At 47.8% G+C, this 17,500-nt stretch overlaps 1 protein-coding gene across 2 annotated transcripts in view; it reads left to right on the top strand.

The window, feature by feature from the left end:
* Rala (Ras-like protein A) overlaps positions 1–17,500 on the top strand; it is a 46,665-nt gene that overhangs the window by 27,316 nt on the left and 1,849 nt on the right. Inside the window, exons 3-6 of one of the 2 annotated variants that reach the window (XM_086533617.1) lie at positions 12,031–12,167; positions 13,174–13,245; positions 13,530–13,704; positions 15,413–15,529. In XM_086533617.1, the coding sequence (XP_086389743.1) occupies positions 12,031–12,167; positions 13,174–13,245; positions 13,530–13,704; positions 15,413–15,529 (501 nt within the window). The remainder of the gene's footprint in view (positions 1–12,030; positions 12,168–13,173; positions 13,246–13,529; positions 13,705–15,412; positions 15,530–17,500) is intronic. The other variant, XM_086533618.1, reaches the window with a different exon arrangement.

Genomic DNA, 17,500 nt, shown 5'->3' with positions numbered 1-17,500 from the left:
AGAGAAAGAGTGAGAAATAAAGAGAGAGTATATGGAGATAAAATTGCTGGCTAGAGAATGTGGAGAGTTGGGCCTGGGGCAGACAAATGGGAAGGAAGCGAAGGGACGCTTTGGATGATCAGTCTATCTACGTGACTACTCTTCGTTACACGCAAGACCCAAACTCTCTCTCTCTCTCTCTCTCTCTCTCTCTCTTCGAGTTCTCTCTCTCCTCGCCTCCTCTCCTCCTCATCTCTCTCTCTCTATCTCTCTATTTTATTGTTTCTCTCCTCTCCCTCCTCTCTCTTATCTCTCTCTCTCTCTATCCCTCTCATCTCTCTCTCTCCCCTCTACGCCCTCCATCCCTCTCCTCTCTCTCCTCTCCTCTCTCTCCTCTCCTCCCCCTCCTCTCGCTCTCTCTCTCTCTCTTCATCTCCTCTCTCTCTTCACTCATTCTCCTCTCCCTCTCTCCTCTCTCTCATCTCTCTCTCTGGCTCCTCTCATCCTCTCCTCGATCGTGTTCTTGAGAGTTACTCTCTCCCTCGATTCCCTCTTCCTCTCTCTCTCTCTTGTCTGTTATTTTGTTGGTGAAGACCGTGTTATTATTAGAGAGGGAATTCTTCATCAGTCTTCACCATCATTTCCATGATTGTCATCATCATCATCATCATCATCGTCATCACCATTACCATCCTCACCACCACCACCACTATCATCATCACCATCATCACCATCATAGTATTTTCCCCGCTCGCAAAAAAACAAAAACAAAAAACATAAAAAATATACAGAAAGAGAAGCCAAAGGGAGAGAGGAATTAGAAAAGAGAAATTGAGAAGAGGAAGTGTTAAAGGAGGGAGGGAGGGGGAGGGACGTATGTGTGCTTATTAAAGTGAGTTTATGGATCCGCTGTGTGCGTGCGTGCGTGCGAATTATAGAGTTAATTGTTCCTTTTTAGCTTTCACTGGGGTCGGCTTATCATGGCACTCGCTGTCTTTGGGGCTGTCTTCTGTGGCTGCTCCTCCTCCTCTCGTTTGCTGTTTTTTTCCCTCTTATTGAGCGTTTCTTTATTTTTCTCTTTTTTTTTATCTTCTCTTCTCTCTCCTCTGTCTCATTCTTCGTTTTTATCTCTTTTCTCTCTAGCATTTCTCTCTTTCTCTCTTCTCTATCTCTTTATATATCTCTCTCTCTTTCTATCGTTCCCTCCCACCCTTTTCACTCCCTCTCTTCTTCCCTCCCACCCATTTCTCCTCTCCCCCTCCTCTCCCCCTTTCCCTCCCTCTACCCCCCTCCCCCCAGACCTTCTCCCTTCCCACCGCCGTCCGTCACCTGTGGCTCCGTGTCTTGGGATCTCCCTTAGGGCAGGTAATGAAGCCGTGCGGGTGGATCAGGTGGCGGTAGGAAGTGCCTGGGAGGGGGGAGGGAGGGGGAGGGTGTATGGGTGGGGAGGATGTATGGGTAGGGAGGGTGTATGGGTGGGGAGGGTGTATGGGTGGGGAGGGTGTATGGTGGGGAGAGTGTATGGTGGGATGTATGGGTGGGGAGGATGTATGAGTGGCGCCTAAGAGGGAGGAAGGGAGGAGGGGACGTATGCTAAGGTGGAGGCGCGTGGGGGATGCCTAGGAGGGGGGGAGGGTGAAGGGGGGTTCTAGTTATGAGCCATGAGGAGGGAGGGGGTTGGGTAAGATGCCCCAGGTTGGTTGTAAAGGCGCGCAGGGACGGACGAAAGGAGAGAGAAGGCGTAGAGAAGAGAATAAAAGAGGAATAACAAAGTAAAAAAGTAAAAACAAAGAAAGATATGAATACTAGAATCAGTGGTGAACAAACTAATAAGGTTCATACGGTGTGTATATGCGTGCGAATGTATGCGTGCGTGTGCGTGTGTGAACTCTCGTGCGTGAGTGCGTGTGAGCGTGCGAGCAAGCCAGGGGACCCAGGAAATCGGCGTAGGCATTGGTGCGTAACGTGTATACGACGGTAACGCTTTTTGTCACGTGCATCATGCGTTGCAGATAACGACGATAACGCTGATGATTGTCGTTGTTTTTTTTTTTACTGCGCATGTTTTATCATCACCTTTATTATTCCCTCCTTTTTTCTTTTCTTTTTTTGTGTGTTCATGTTTTGTAGAACGAGGAAGTGGGGTGTGATGGATTAAAGTGGGAGGGAGGGTGGGATAGGGAGGAGGGGAGGGAAGGGGAGTTGGGCGTGTGCGAGGAGCGATGGGTGTGGCCGTGGGCGTTATCGGGTGGCCGAAGCGCTGTCATTTTATGTTACTTTCTTTGCATGGTTGTGAGGCGTGAGGACATCGTCGCACTCGCCCCCTGGGGATGTGAGACAAAGTATAGGATGGGAGTTGGGATGATTATGACGAGCAGAAGCAGTGATGACCTCTTTAATGACGGTTATTAGGTGCGAGGACTGGGCAGTGTCGATTCGATTAATGAGGGAAACAGGCCAGAGATATGAGTAGCGGGAGGAGGACTATAGTAGTGGTACTGGTGGTATATGTGCTGTAGTTGCAATTGTTGCAGTACTGCTACTCTAGAAGTGAAGTTGTTTTGGTCGCATCATAGTAGTCTAGAAGTAGTAGCAATTGCGTAGCTGTGTTAGTAGTTGTATGACATTAGTGGTGCGGTAATTACAGTAGTAGTACGGGTAATAATGTAGAAGTGACAATGTACAACAGTAGTAGTTACAGTGATAGTAACTGTAACAGCTGTATTTATTTGCACCTGGGGAGAACATCACATTACCTAGAACGTCACGTGTTCATTTCATAACGTGCATTAGGGGGAGGAGGGGGGGGAGGGGGGGCAGTCGTAGAAGTAGAATGAGGTGCCGGAGTGAATGAATATGATGAGGGAGGGGCCGAACGTAGCAGTTGCCTCATGTCCGGTGTATTAATAGTGGTGGTAGTAATAATTGTCTTTGGTATAGTGGTCGTGGCAGTCGTAGTAGTAGTCGTGGTGGTATTAGCAGAAGGAGAGATGCGATAAGGAAAGGAGGATAAAATGAGAGGGATGGAGGGACAGAAGAGAAGAATGGAGAAGGAAGAGATGAGAGAAATGAGAGGAAAAGGGGAGAGGATAGAAGAAGGGGAAACAAGAAATGGAAAAGAAGAGAGGGAAGTAAAGAGGGAAAGAGGGGGTTACTGCTCCCAGGAGTTCCAGTGGCGGGGCAGTGCGTGCGGGAGGCACTCGAGCAAGCAGGTGTGTGCAAGGAGCGCGGGCGGCGAGGGCGTGCTTTGGCTCCCTTTCGCTCGCGCGGTTCGTCGCCTCTTCCTTGTCTGCTGGGCGCTCTCCGTACTCTCCACTATCAGTATTGCTATCATTATTTTTTATTACTGTTATTATTATTATTATTATTATTATTATTATTATTATTATTATTATTATTATTATTATCATTATTACTGTTATCATTATTCATTATTATTATTATTATTATTGTTATTATTATTACTATAATTATTATTATTATTATCATTATGATTATTACTATTATTAATAGTAGTAGTAGAAGTATCATTATTATTATTATTATTATTATTATTATTATTATTATTATTATCATTATCATTAAAGATATTGATAATGATAATCATAAACCTAATGATAATCATAGTGAAAAATACTAATTATAACAGTAATATTAAAAGTTATGATAATAGTTATCGTAATAATAATAACAATGATAATGAATTTATTGCCAGCTGTTATTGTTATTATAATTGCTATTATTAGTGTTGTTAAAAATAGTCGTTACAACTGTTGTTTTTTAAGTGCAGTCGTTTTGCAAAAGAGCGAGAATCTATAATGTTATTTATTCTTGCGGTATTTTTTTTTCTTTTCTAAACTCTAGTAAGAAACCCCGTCATGCAAAGTTAAGGACATGAGGCTGAAGGAGATGCGGGGACCACGGATATGGCCAACCGGGGGGTGGGGTGGGGTGGGGTAGGGGGGAGAGGAAAAAGTAGGGGGGGGGGTTAGCTTGTTTCGAAGGAGATGGCACAGTCTCAGATGTACGGATAAGAAGGTAGATGACCGTGCGAAGACAAGGAGGCGACCTCTCTCTTTTTATCTTTCTCTTTCTCTCTCTTTCTTTCTCTCTTTCCCTCTCTCTTTCTCTTTCGTTCTCTTTCTCTCTCGCTCTCTTTCTTTCTCTATTTCTCTATTTTATCTTTCTCTTTCTCTCTTTCTCTTTATCTCTCACTTTCTCTCTCTCTCTCTCTCTCCCTCCCCCTCTCCTCTCCTCTCCCCTCTCCTCTCCTCTCCTCTCCTCTCCCCTCTCCTCTCCTCTCCCCTCTCTCCTCTCTTCTCTCCTCTCCTCTCCTCTCCTCTCCTCTCCTCTCCTCTCCTCTCCTCTCTCTCTCTCTCTCTCTCTCTCTCTCTCTCTCTCTCTCTCTCTCTCTCTCTCTCTCTCTCTCTCTCTCTCTCTCTCACTTTCTCTCTTTCTCTCTGGTTTTGCGAGTAAACTTTTAGTTATAGATAATTCATACTATATGAGGGGAAATGGAGAAAGAGAGAGACAGACAGACAGACAGACAGGCAGGCAGACATAGACAGACAGACAGACACATACAGAGAGACACATACAAAGAGACAAACATAGCATAACATAACTGTGTATTCTAAAGAGTGTAGAGGCGCCGTAAGAGCGTGTACCATGAACATGTTTTCTTTTTCAGGAAAATTGCAGGGTGAGGAAGGGTGTGCGGGTGGGGGGGGGAGGGGGTGACGAAGGGGCGTGTGTGTGTGTGTGGTGGTGGTGGGGGGGGGGGTGACGAAGACGCAGGGGGGAAGAAAATGAATCTGGGAGAGAAAGTCAAAAGTGTTGTCATTACGCAGTTTTTCCTCTCGAGTGAACGTGCTGGGGTTTTATTTGTCGGCCTATATTCCCCACTTGTCTCTTTATCTCTCTCTCTCTCTCTCTCTCTCTCGCCGCCTCTCTCCTCATCATGCAATCATCCTCTCTCTCTCTCTCTCTCTCTTCTTCGTCGTCTTCTCCTCTCATTCCTCTCTAATATCTCTTTCTTTCCTCATTTCTCTCTCTCGCTCTCTCTTGTTTTCCTCTTCTCTTCTTCTTTCTTTCTCATTCTCTTTGCTTTTTCTCTCTTTCTCTCTCTTTCTCTTATCTTACTTATCTATCTTATCTTAGCTTTCTCTTCTCTTCTCTCTCTTGCTCTTGTCTTCTATCTATCTTATCTTTCTCTTCTCTCCCTTTTCTCTTCTCTTCTCTTCTCTTCTCTTTCTCTTCTCTTCTCTTCTCTTCTCTTCTCTTCTCTTCTCTTCTCTTCTCTTCTCTTCTCTTCTCTTCTCTTCTCTTCTCTTCTCTTCTCTTCTCTTCTCTTCTCTTCTCTCTCGTAATGTGCCGCGTGTCTTGATCGTCGAGTGTACTTGAGGAAAAGAAGATGTTGGAGGGAATAAGGCGGAGGGAAGGGTAGAGGGAAGGAGGGGGAGGAAAGGGTGGAGGAGGGAAGGGCGGAAGGAAGGAAGAGAGGGGCGCTGGAAAAACGTCTTTTGGGGAAGGGAAAGTCGGGTCGTATTATTCGGTGATTTTGCGCAAAGAAATTGCCCCTTTCCTTTTCCCCCTCCCTACTCTTTCGCTACGTTGTTGGGAATCTAAGTTCATATATATTTTATAAATGGGGGGGGGGGGGTGGGGGGGGGGTTAAATATATATTTATAATATATAATAATATATATGATATATAATATATATATATATATATATATATATATATATATATATATATATATACACATACATACATATACGTACATATACATATATACATACATACATATATACATACATACATATATACATATATACATATACATATACATACACACACATTTACATATATATACACACACATAAATGCACACATAAATGCACGCATACATACAATCATACATACATATACATACATATACACACGAATACTCATATACACATATACACATATACACATACATAACGCACAGTTACAACAAAACATATACACATGTGACAATGTACAGTCCAATAACACATATACATACACAGGGACAAAAACACACACGGTAAAAAAACGAGGCTGCGCCTGGGTATATACATATTAGCTGTAAAAGAAGGTTCTCCAGTCCCCGGTCCCCCGCGGGCCCCCCATCTACAAGACCGTCTGTGTGTGTCGATCTTCGTAGCTGAGTTCTCCCGTCTCCCTCCGGGCCGGCCGACCATTCACAACCCATATTCATCATCGCAGACACGTTGCAATAGGGCCTCGTGTCAACGTTGCGTTTCGATCTCTCTTTCTCGCTTTTTTCTCTTTTTCTCTTTCTCATTTTTTTCTCTTTTTCTCTTTCTCTCTTCTCCCTTCTCTCTTCTCTCTCTCCTCTCTCTCCCTCCCTCCCTCCCTCCCTCCCTCCCTCTCTCCCTCCCTCTCTCCCTCCCTCCCTCCCTCCCTCCCTCCCTCCCTCCCTCCCTCCCTCCCTCTCCTTCCCTCTCTCTCCCCCCCTTCCTCTCTCCTCCCCCTTCCTCTCTCCCTCCCTCCCTCCCTCCCTCCCTCCCTCCTGCTCTTCCTCCCTCCCTCCCTCCCTCCCTTCCCTCCCTCTCTCCCTCCCTCCCTCCCTCCCTCCCTCCCTCTCTCCCTCCCTCCCTCTCCCCCTCCCTCTCTCCCTCTCTCTCTCCCTCCCCCTCACCCGGTACCTTTCTTCCTTTTGTTTATCTTCTCTCTGGCCTCCCTCCTTCCCTCACCCTCCTCGCGGTTTGTATCCTCTTACAATGAGCGGAAGAGGGTAATTAGCTGTTTTTTATTTTATTGTTATGTTTTTTTATCTCTCTTTTTTTTTTTCTTTTTAATCGGTTCAGGATCTCATTGTTTGTGAGTTGTCGTGGTGTCTGTCTTCTTGGCCTTTTGAGTACGGTTGCATTTTTTTTTTCTTTTTTTTTTTTCTTTTCTTTTCTTTCTTGGTTTTCGCTTGGTTGTTGTTGTTGTTGTTGTTGTTGTTGTGCTTTTCTTTCTTTGTATATTTCTCTCTCTCTTTGTCCTGTTCTTTTGCTTCTCTTGCTATCGCTTTCCATCCCCTCTCCCCCCCCCCCCCCCCCCCCCCCCCCCCCCCCCCCCCCCCCCCCCCCTCCCTCCCCCCCCCCCCCCCCCCCCCCCCCCCTCCCCTTCCCCCCCCCTCCCTCCCCCCCCCCCCTTTTTTCCCTCCCCCCCCCCCCCCCCCCCTCCCTCCCCCCCTCCCCCTCTCCCCCCCCTCCCCCCCCCTCTCTCCCCCCCCCTCCCCCCCCCCTCTCCCCCCTCCCCCCCCCCCCCCCCCCCCCCCCCCCCCCCTCCCCCCCCCCCCCCTCCTCCCACCCCCCCCCCCCCCCCCCCCCCCCCCCCCCGTCCCCCCCCCCCCCCCCCCACGCCCCCCCCCCCCCCCCCCCCCCCCCCCCCCCCCCCCCCCACCCCCCCTCCCCCCCCCCCCCCACCACCACCACCCCCCCCTCCCCTCCCCCCCCCCCCCCCCCCCCCCTCCCCCTCCCCCCCCTCCCCCCCTCCCCCCCCATCCCCCCCCCCCCCTCTCCCTCCCCCCACCCCCCCCCCACCCCCCCCCCCCCCCCCCCCCTCTCCCCCCCTCCCCCCCCCCCCCCTCCCCCCTCACCCCCCCCCCCCCCCCCCTCTCCCCCCCCCCCTCCCCCCCCCGCTCCCCCTCCCCCTCCCCCCCCCCTCCCCCCTCCCCCTCCCCCTCCCTCCCCTCTCCCTCCCCCTCCTCCCTCTTCCCCCTCCCTCCATCACTCCCTCGCCCTCCCCCTTTCCCCTCACCCCCCCTCTCCCCCTCCCTCTCTCCCCTCTCCTCCCCTCCCCTTCCCTCATCCCCCCCACTCCCGCTCCCCCTCCCCTTCTCTCTTTCTCCCGCTTTCCCCTCCCTTACTTAATAATAACTTTAACTATTACTACTCCTCTCCCTCTCCAGCTCATTCATCCCCACTTCTCCTTTTCCCTCCCCTCCCTCCCCCTCACTTCCCCCCCCTCCGCATCCCCCACTCCATCTCCCTTTCCTCCCTCCTCCCCCCACTCCAGCATCTCTTTTCTCCTTTCTTTTCTTGAATGCAAGCGAATGAGTGAATGAATTAGTGAAGAAGAGGATTGCATGGCAGTGGCGGCCGAGGGCACACTCCCGCCTATGTCTTCGTGCATGTACTTCTCCCTCGCCCCCTCCCCCCCCCCTCCCCCCATCCATTTGCTTTGCATGTCATTTTCCCGCATTCATCATTCAGTCGTGCGCGCAGTGGGTTGCCAGTGAGCTCATTTACTGCGTTATTTTGTTATTCAGTGTTTTATCTGGTAAGATGGCAAATACGCACACTCTCTCTACCTCCCCCCCTTCTCTCTCTCTCTCTCTCTGCCAACTCTCCGGCTCTCTCCCCCCTCGCTCTCTCCATGCTCCGCCCTCCATCTCTTCTCCTCCTCTCGTTCCTCTCTCTCTCTCGTCCTCCTCGCTCTCTTCTCTCAGCATCTCTCTCTTCCTCTCCTCTCTCTCCCTCTCTCTCCCCTCTCTCATCTCTCTTCTCTCCTCTCCTCTCTCTCTCTCATCTTTCTCTCTCTTTCTCTCTCATTCGCTCACCTCTCGTACGCTCTCTCTGTCTAGTTCACTCTCTCTCTCTCTCTCTCTCTCTCTCTCTCTCTCTCTCTCCCTCTCTCCCTCCTTCCTTCCCTCCTTCTCTTTCCCTCTCTCTCCCTCTTCCCTCCCTCCCTTTCTTTCTCTCTTTCTGTCTCTCTCCCTCCCTCTCCCTCTTCCTATCCCTCTACTTCCCTCTTCCTCCCTCTTATCTCCCTTCTTCCCGCCCTCCCTTCCCTTTTCTTTCTCTCTGTCTGTCTCTCTCCCTCCCTCTCTTCCCTCTTCCTAACCCTCTCTTCCCTCCCTCCCTTTCTTTCTCTCTTTCTGTCTCTCTCCCTCCCTCTCCCTCTTCCTATCCCTCTCACTCTCACTTACTCATTCACTCACTAACTCACTCCCTATCCATCCATCCATCCATCCATCCATCCATCCATCCATCCCAACCTACATACCTATTAATCTCTCTCTCTCTCTCTCTCTCTCTCTCTCTCTCTCTTTATATATATATATATATATATATATATATATATATATATATATATATATATATATATATATATATTTATTTATAACCTGTCTGATTGTTTGAGTACATTGCTGTGTGTGTGTCTGACGCCTCCTGTTGTGGCGAGGTCGTAGTTTGCCGGCCCTTTTTGTCGCCATTTGGTGGTGGTGGTGTTGTGGTGGTGTCTTAGTCGTGTTGACTTTGTTCGGTTGTGTTCCTCTGGCTCTGGCGCTCTTTTCTCTTCTTGTTTGTTTATTCGCTTGTTTGTTTCCTGTGCCCAGGTTCTTTGCTACACTCCACTTCGACCTTTCTCTCTCTCTCTCTGTCTCTCTTTCTTTCTCTCTCTCTTTCTCTCTCTCTTTCTTTCTTTCTCTCTCTCTTTCTTTCTCTCTTTCTTTCTTTCTCTCTCTCTTTCTTTCTTTCTTTCTTTCTCTCTCTCTCTCTCTCTCTCCCCCTTTCTCTCTCTCTCCTTCTCTCTCTCTCTCTCTCTCTCTCTTCTCTTTCTCTCTCTCTCTCTCTCTCTCTCTCTCTCTCTCTCTCTCTCTCTCTCTCTCTCCTCTCTCTCTCTCTCTCTCTCTCTCTCTTTCTCTTCTCCTCTCTCTCCTCTTCTTCTCTCTCTCTCTCTCTCTCTCTCTCTCTCTCTCTCTCTCTCTCTCTCTCTCTCTCTCTTCTTTCTCCTCTCTCTTTCTCTCTCTATTTCTTTCTCTCTCCTCTTTCTCTCTCTTTCTCTCTCTTTCGCTCTCCTCTTTCTCTCTCTTTCGCTCTCCTCTTTCTCTCTCTTTCGCTCTCCTCTCTCTCTCTCTTTCGCTCTCCTCTTTCTCTCTCTTTCGCTCTCCTCTTTCTCTCTCTTTCTCTCTCTTTCTCTCTCTCTTTCTCTCTCTCCCTCCCTCTCTCTCTTTTTCTCTCTTTTTCGCTCTTTTTCTCTCTTTCTCTCTTCCTCCCTCCCTCCCTCTCTCCCTCCCTCTCTCCCTCTCTCCCTTCCTCCCTCCTTTTCTCCCTCCCTCTCTCCTCACTTTCTTCTCCCGCTCTTCTGTAAGGAGCTGCGTGGGAGAGTTAACCTGCGCTTTGTGACCGTTAATTGCGGGAGTCACTTAGTGCCACCTCCCTTTTGGCCCCTTCCTCTCCTCTCTTCTCTTCCTCTCCCTCTTCTTTCCCTCTCCTTCATCTCTCCCCGATCTCTCCTGTTTATTCAATACCCTTTCCCTTCCCTCACCTCTCCCTCCCTCCCATCATCTCCCACATTCATCCCGCCCTCTCTCCCCTCATCTTCATATGCCTTCAATTCTCTCTTCTCCTCCTTCCCCCTCCCCTTCTTCTTACTACTCCCCCCTCCTTTCCTCCACCCCTTCTACCCTCTCTCCTTTCCTCCCTCCCTCCCTCCCTCCCTCCCTCCCTCCCTCCCTCCCTCCCTCCTTCCCCCCCCCTCCCTCCCTCCCTCCCTCCCTCCCTCCCTCCTTTCCTTCCTCCCTCTCCCTCCCACTCCTTTTCCCATGCCCACCTCTCTCTCCCACCCTCCGTTCGCCCCTCCAGAGGTCAGGGTCTCACGTGGATGAGAATCTGGAAGGTCTTCTTGATTTTCTACCTCTTCCTCTTCCTCTTTCTCTTCCTCTTCCTCTTCGTCTTCTTTTCTGGTCGCATTTCATTTCTTTCTTCGTTGTCATGTTTTAATTAAGTCGCTTTTCGTCTTTGTTTTTCAACTTGTTGAAATTATTTATATATTATTATCATTTCCGCTGTTAGGGTAGGAATGAGGGGGTGAGGATAGGGGGTTGGGAGGAGAGGGTGAGGATTGGGGGTAGGGAGGAAGGGTGAGGATAGGGGGTAGGGAGGAGGGGGTGAGGATAGGGGGCAGGGTAGAGGGGGTGAGGATAGGGGGTAGGGTAGAGGGGATGAGGATAGGGAGTAATGTAGAGGGGGTGAGGACAGGGGGTAGGGAGGAGGGGGTAGGGAGGAGGGGGTGAGGGTAGTGGGTAGGGTAGAGGGGATGAGGATAGGGAGTAATGTAGAGGGGGTGAGGACAGGGGGTAGGGAGGAGGGGGTGAGGGTAGTGGGTAGGGGAGAGGGGGTAAGAATAGGGGGTAGGGTAGAGTAAGGGGAAACGATTCTTCCAAAGGAGGAACACAGTGTCTCCGAATCGGATTGACTGTCGCCTCAACCCTACTGTGTCCGGTGATTTGGAGCGCGTGGTTGATGGATGGATGGATTGATTGACTGATTGATTGATGGAGAAATGATTGCAGTAACGACGCGAGCCATTAAGCCGGGGGGGGGGTGGGGGGGAGGGTCGGTGTGCGAGCGGATTAGTGCAGAGGCGCGCTGGGATTGTCCTCACGTGTGGACTGCGGCTGCGGTGTGGCTCTTCTTCTTCTTGGTCATTGGTATTAGTGTTGGCGTTGTCCTTATAACCAGAATTATCGTTATTATTATTATTATTATTGTTATTATTATTAATCATCTTCATTATCATTATTACCAGAATTATTGTTATTGTTGTTATTATTATTATTATTATTATTATTATTATTATTATTATTATTATTGTTATTATTGTTAATCATCTTCTTCATCATTATTACCAGAATTATCGTTATTGTTATTATTATTCTTATTCTTCTTCTTCTTATTATTATTATTATCATCATCATCATTATCATTATCATTATCATTATTGTTATTGTTATTGTTATTATTATTATTATTATTATTATTATTATTATTATTATTATTGTCATTTTTAATAATCATCTTCATCATCATTATTACCAGAATTATCGTTATTGTTATTATTATTATTATTATTATTATTATTATTAATTATTATTATTATTATAATTATTAATCATCATCATCATCATTATTACCATAATTATCGTTATTGTTATTATTATTATCATCATCATCATCATCATCATCATCATCATCATCATTAACAAGTGTTTCCCCCCGCAACAGTTCGTGGAGGACTACGAGCCCACCAAGGCCGACAGCTACCGCAAGAAGGTCGTGCTCGATGGCGAGGAGGTGCAGATCGACATCCTCGACACGGCGGGCCAGGAGGACTACGCGGCCATCAGGGATAATTACTTCAGGTGAGGATAGGGGGGGGGGGTAGAATGGGGTAAGGGGGAGGGGTAGAATGGGGTAAGGGGGAGGGGTAGAATGGGGGTGAGGGGGGAGGGGGGAGGATAGGGTAGGGGGGAGGGGTAGAATGGGGTGAGGGGTGAGGCGGAGATGAGGTGGGGAGGGGGTGAGGGTGAGGGTGGGTAGGGAGGGGAGAGTGAGGATAGGGGGTATGGCAAGGGGTAAGGTAGGGGGGCTAGGATAGGGGGTAGGGGAAAGGAGGGTAAGTATAGGGAGAGAGGATAGGGGGAAGGGGAGAGGGAGTGAGGGAATTGGGTGAGACTGTAAACCTGCTTCTGATCCTCCTCCTCCTCCCCCTCCTCCTCCCTCTTCCTCCCCCTCCTCCTCCCTCTTCCTCCCCCTCCTCCTCCCTCTTCCTCCCCCACCTCCTCCCTCTTCCTCCCCCCTCTTCCTCCCCCTCCTCCCTCTTCCTCCCCCTCCTCCCTCTTCCTCCCCCTCCTCCTCCCTCTCCTCCTCCCTCTTCCTCCCCCCTCTTCCTCCCCCCTCTTCCTCCCTCCTCCTCCCTCTTCCTCCCCCTCCTCCTCCCTCTTCCTCCCCCCTCTTCCTCCCCCTCCTCCCTCTTCCTCTCCCTCCTCCTCCTCCTCCTCCTCCTCCTCCTAAGGGGTAGGGGAAGGAGAGGGGAATAGGGGAAGGGGAGGGAGAGGAAAAGGAGAGTGAGGGGGAGAGTGCAAAGGGAGAGAGAGTTTCTATGGCAAAGAGGAGCATGTGTTTTTGTTGCTGTTGTTTTGCTTTTGATGAGGTTATGATTTTTTTTTACTTATGGTTTTGGAGTGTGTGATATTATTATATGGGCCTTTGTTGTACTGATACTGTGACATTATTCCAGCTGATAATCCATTATATTGACAGTCCTTTCAATTAATCATACATGCAAGTAATCTTTTTTTGGCATTGTTGAATATTATCAAAAATTTGGTTCACATAGATTACCTAATGTGATTCCTCAACGGACAGGTCGGGCGAAGGTTTCCTGTGCGTGTTCTCCATCACAGAGGACGACTCCTTCCAGGCCACCGAGCTCTTCAGGTAAGTGGCAATTGCTCATTTTCAACGACCTCATACAGGTGCTCAGAGGAAAATGTGGATTGAGGTGCTCGGGGTGATGAGATGGGCGGGGGTTGAGGGGTGGGGAAGGCACTTGTTTTTTTTTAGTTGTCTCTTTTTTTTCATTGTTAGTAGAATTGCTATTGTATTTTGGTTTTGATATACTTTAATGTCATTTCTAGGGGTTAGTGATATTCTCATGGATAAAATTATTCTGTTTACAAAGCACCATTTTCATTTCCCCTCCTTCTCCATTATCCTTTCAGGGAGCAGATCCTGCGCGTGAAGAACGACGACCACATCCCATTCCTGCTTGTGGGCAACAAGGCTGACCTGAACGAGCGCCGGAAAGTGAGAGAAGAGGATGCCAAGAACCGTGCCAGCCAGTGGGGGGTGCCATACGTTGAAACCTCGGCCAAGACGCGCGCCAACGTCGATAAGGTGAGGAAAGAGGAGGAGGTTGGTGCTGGCAGGAGAGAGACGGAGAAAGATTACACTTGCTGAGCTTGGTTACTTTAAGGAGAAGATGATATAAACAGCATTTTCTTTGTTTTGTTTTGTTTTTAACTTGAATGCCCCCATCCCCCTTTTTTAACGAGTGAAGAATAAATCCTTATCTCTTCTCATCTTATTCCCGTCTGTTTTTTTGTTTTTTTTACAATTTTTTTATTTTTTTATTTTATAATGCGATAGATCATTTGAATAGGGCAAGAATTCTGAGGCATATTTAAACCCAATAGATCTGCTTGCATTCTTAAGCTGGTTCAATAGTGTCTGTATTGCTTCTGTTATGCTCGTTGAATTTGCTTTCAATGTAGCTTCATACAAGTCAACTGAATATGGAGGGGAAAGATAGCCTATAGAACGAGATGAAATGGTCTGGACGCTAGGGTTGTAAGTGATCATTGCCAAAATAAGTAAAGTACAGAATAAAAGTGTCCCTTTTGACTTGAGTGATAGAAAAAGAAAATCCCCAATCCGCTGTGGGTAGTACATTACCCATGTAATTAAGAATTATTGGATGCTTAATTTAGAATATTATGTATGATTTGGTGGTGTACATAGCTTTTATGTTCATCTCATCATTACCAGCTTGTAGTTGGCTGTAAGGGTGATTACCTAGTGATGTTTATGATTATGTCAAGTTAAAGACTGTTATATTTTGGTTTGTGAAGACCTCACTTTCAACCTTGCTTCTTTGACCTTGTTTTTAGCTTGTCTTGTTAATTTTGCTCCACACATCTGCAGAGGGATGGATGTCGGCAGTCAAGTTGTCATTTACTCTTTCCATTTAAGAGGGTAGTATGGATGTCCAGACACTAATCTCTTCAAAAGTTATGCAGAATAGGATTTATTATAAGGGTTAAACTGTGTTTCTCTTTAATCAACATAGTTTAGTCAATTTATGGGGATCATGATTTGCATTGATAGTAATTTGGAGCTGAAATTAGGTTGCAGATGAAGGCTCCAAAGGCATATCTCTATTTTCCATTAAGTTGTTTATATCTCAGGGGAATAAAGAATTAATGTGGTTTAGTCTCATGATAAGGGTTGTTTCTTTGTTTACATTATTATAGTGTTGTTGTCTTTTTCAATGTTATCATTTACAAGCATTATTATCTCATACATGATAGAAACAGACTGATTAAAGTAGAGGGATTATTCAAGGATCCTCAGACCTACAAGTGTTCATGTGTGGTTACTTATTAGCATGTAAATTTTCTTTTTTTTCTTCTTGTATTGTTTGTCATCACTCTGTGTCCCTTTACATACCACTTCCCTTTCTTTTTTTTTTCAATACTTACATTATCTCTTGTTTGGTATACATGGGCCCCCCCCTCCAAAAAAAAGAAAAAAAAAAAGGGAAGAAAGAAAGAACAAAAAAAACAAACGGGTTTGTGTCAAATGATTTTTTAGTGTGATTTCCCCCCAGTTCATTTCCGGACATTTCATTTTTTTACAACACATATCGGGAAACGTGCCTGCCTCCCGAGACTCACTCCGATTGATTTTTGACTAACATTGAGGTCCAGCAGCAGATGTCACTCACCACAAAGTCTAGTTTAGTGAGCTTGGGACGTGTGTTTGTCAGTGACCTTTATTGTGTGAATAGTGTCTCGTCTAATGGCCCATCTCCCACACCCTACAGGTATTCTTTGATTTGATGCGAGAGATTCGTGCTTGCAAATTAGAAGACAATAAGAACACCAATGGAAAAGGCAAAGATCCCGGCAAGAGGAAAAAACACAAGTGCTGCATTCTTTAGGTCAGCAGATACCTTGCCAACCCCCCCTCCCCCCCCTTTCACCCCTTGGCCCACACCTCTACTCTGCCCCAGTCTCCCATCATCCTCATCTGTGCCTCCCTCCTTTTCTCCTCCCTTCACCCTTCTTCACCTCCCCCCCACCTCCACCCACCTCCCCCCCACCTCCACCCAACCCCTCAATCAATTTAAGTCTCCTACTCCCGTCCAGTTTTAAGATTGCCACCTTAGTCTTATATTTAGATTTCTGCATCTTTTTTACTGTTTCCCTCTTGCATTCTCCACCTCCACCTTCCATGTTTTCCTTCTTCTCTTCCTCCTCTCTCTCCTCTTCCATTTTTCCTTCTTCTCCTCCTCCTCTCTCTCCTCTTCCATGTTTTCCTCCTCCTCCTCCTCCTCCTCCTCCTCCTCCTCCTATCTCACTTTTTTCCTCCTCCCTCCATTTCAATTTCTTCCCTCTCCTCCTTTTCCTCCTCCTCCTCCTCCTCCTCCATGTTCTCCTCCTCCTCCTCCTCCTCCTCCTCCTCCTCCTATCTCACTTTCTTCCTCCTCCTCACTTTCTTCCCTCTCCTCCTTCTCCTCCTCCTCCTCCTATCTCACTTTCTTCCTCCTCCTATATCTATCTCACTTTCTTCCTCCACCTCCTCCCCCCATCTCACTCTCTTCCATCTCCTCCTCCTCCTCCTCCTCCTCCTCCTCCTCCCCCCTCCCTCTCCCCCTCCTCCCCCCTCCTTCTTCTCCTCCTCCTCCTCCTCCTCCTCCTCCCCCCCCCCCCCCCTCCCTCCCCTCCCTCCCTCTCCTCTTCCTTCTCTCTTCCTCCTCCTCCTCCTCCTCCTCCTCCTCCTCCTCCTCCTCCTCCTCCTCCTCCTCCTCCTCCTCCTCCTCCTCCTCCTCCTCCTCCTCCCCTCCTCCTCCTCCTCCTCTTCCTCCCCCCCTCCTCCTCCTCCTCCTCCTCCTCCTCCTCCTCCTCCTCCTCCTCCTCCTCCCCCATCTCCTTTCTCTCTGTCCTCCTCTGCCCCTCCCCTCCCCTCCCCTCCCCTCCCTTTCCCCACTCCTTGTTATGCAGCTATATTTTTAATCCCTTTTTTCCTCCCTCTCCCCCAGCGTTCTCTGTATTTGCGATTTATGTTTCTTGCCTTGTGACTCCCTTTCCTTTTAGGCTCCATGAAATGTCCTGTTACTGCCCTTGTGTCCCATGTCCCCGTCCTTAAGCTCCCTGCCCCTGGTCTTGTGTCCTCCCCAGCCTCTTTAGCCTCAAGCAACCATGTGGTTTGCCTTAGTGTATCCACAGACGTGTGTCATGTCCTGGAGTCCTTGTTGTTTGAGATGTGTTATATTCATTCATGGGCTGCTCATTATCCTGTGTTTGTATTTCACACATTTGCACTCCAGTACGTACTTTTTAGAGAGTGGGGAGGGAGGTGTTCTTGGATCATGATCATCAGAGAACACGCTTATTCTGTCAACCCAGCAGGACATGGCCATGTCTAACTTGCTGCAGGCCAGGGTTACATTTCTGCTTTTTGTTTTGTTTTTGTTTGTTTGTCTTTTGATTAGTGTCACATGTTCTTCCTAGCGTAAAAGATGTATTTGCGCCCATCCCCCCTACCTCTCCAGTAATCTGAATCCATGTAGCTTGTTTGTGTGGTGTGTTTTTTCTGTGCAGTGCCACATGCCATGATTACCGGGAAAAGCTCTGTTGATGTGATTTGGATAGTGTGTGTTTATTTTGTGTTGGGTGCAATTCGTAGTGCTCCATGAAATAAGTGTGTATGAATAAACGTAAGAAAGGAGCAATGGATGTGTGTCTCAGAATACGAGTGTAGGTTTAAGGAATGTTGTGTTTAAATGAAGTACTGTACTTGGATAATGCAGAAGTAGAAAAAAAGGATGTTGCTAGAAATCTATTTGTTTTTAATAACTCATTGGATGTTGGACATGATAAGAAATGCATGAGTGCAAAGACATTTTCAG

This window comes from Penaeus japonicus, unplaced genomic scaffold (assembly GCF_977035675.1).
Source record: "Penaeus japonicus unplaced genomic scaffold, GWHDUDI00000001_assembly GWHDUDI00000039, whole genome shotgun sequence".
NCBI lineage: Eukaryota > Metazoa > Arthropoda > Malacostraca > Decapoda > Penaeidae > Penaeus > Penaeus japonicus.
Note: the sequence above shows the minus strand (reverse complement) of the source record. Positions and strands in the feature narration are given on the sequence as shown.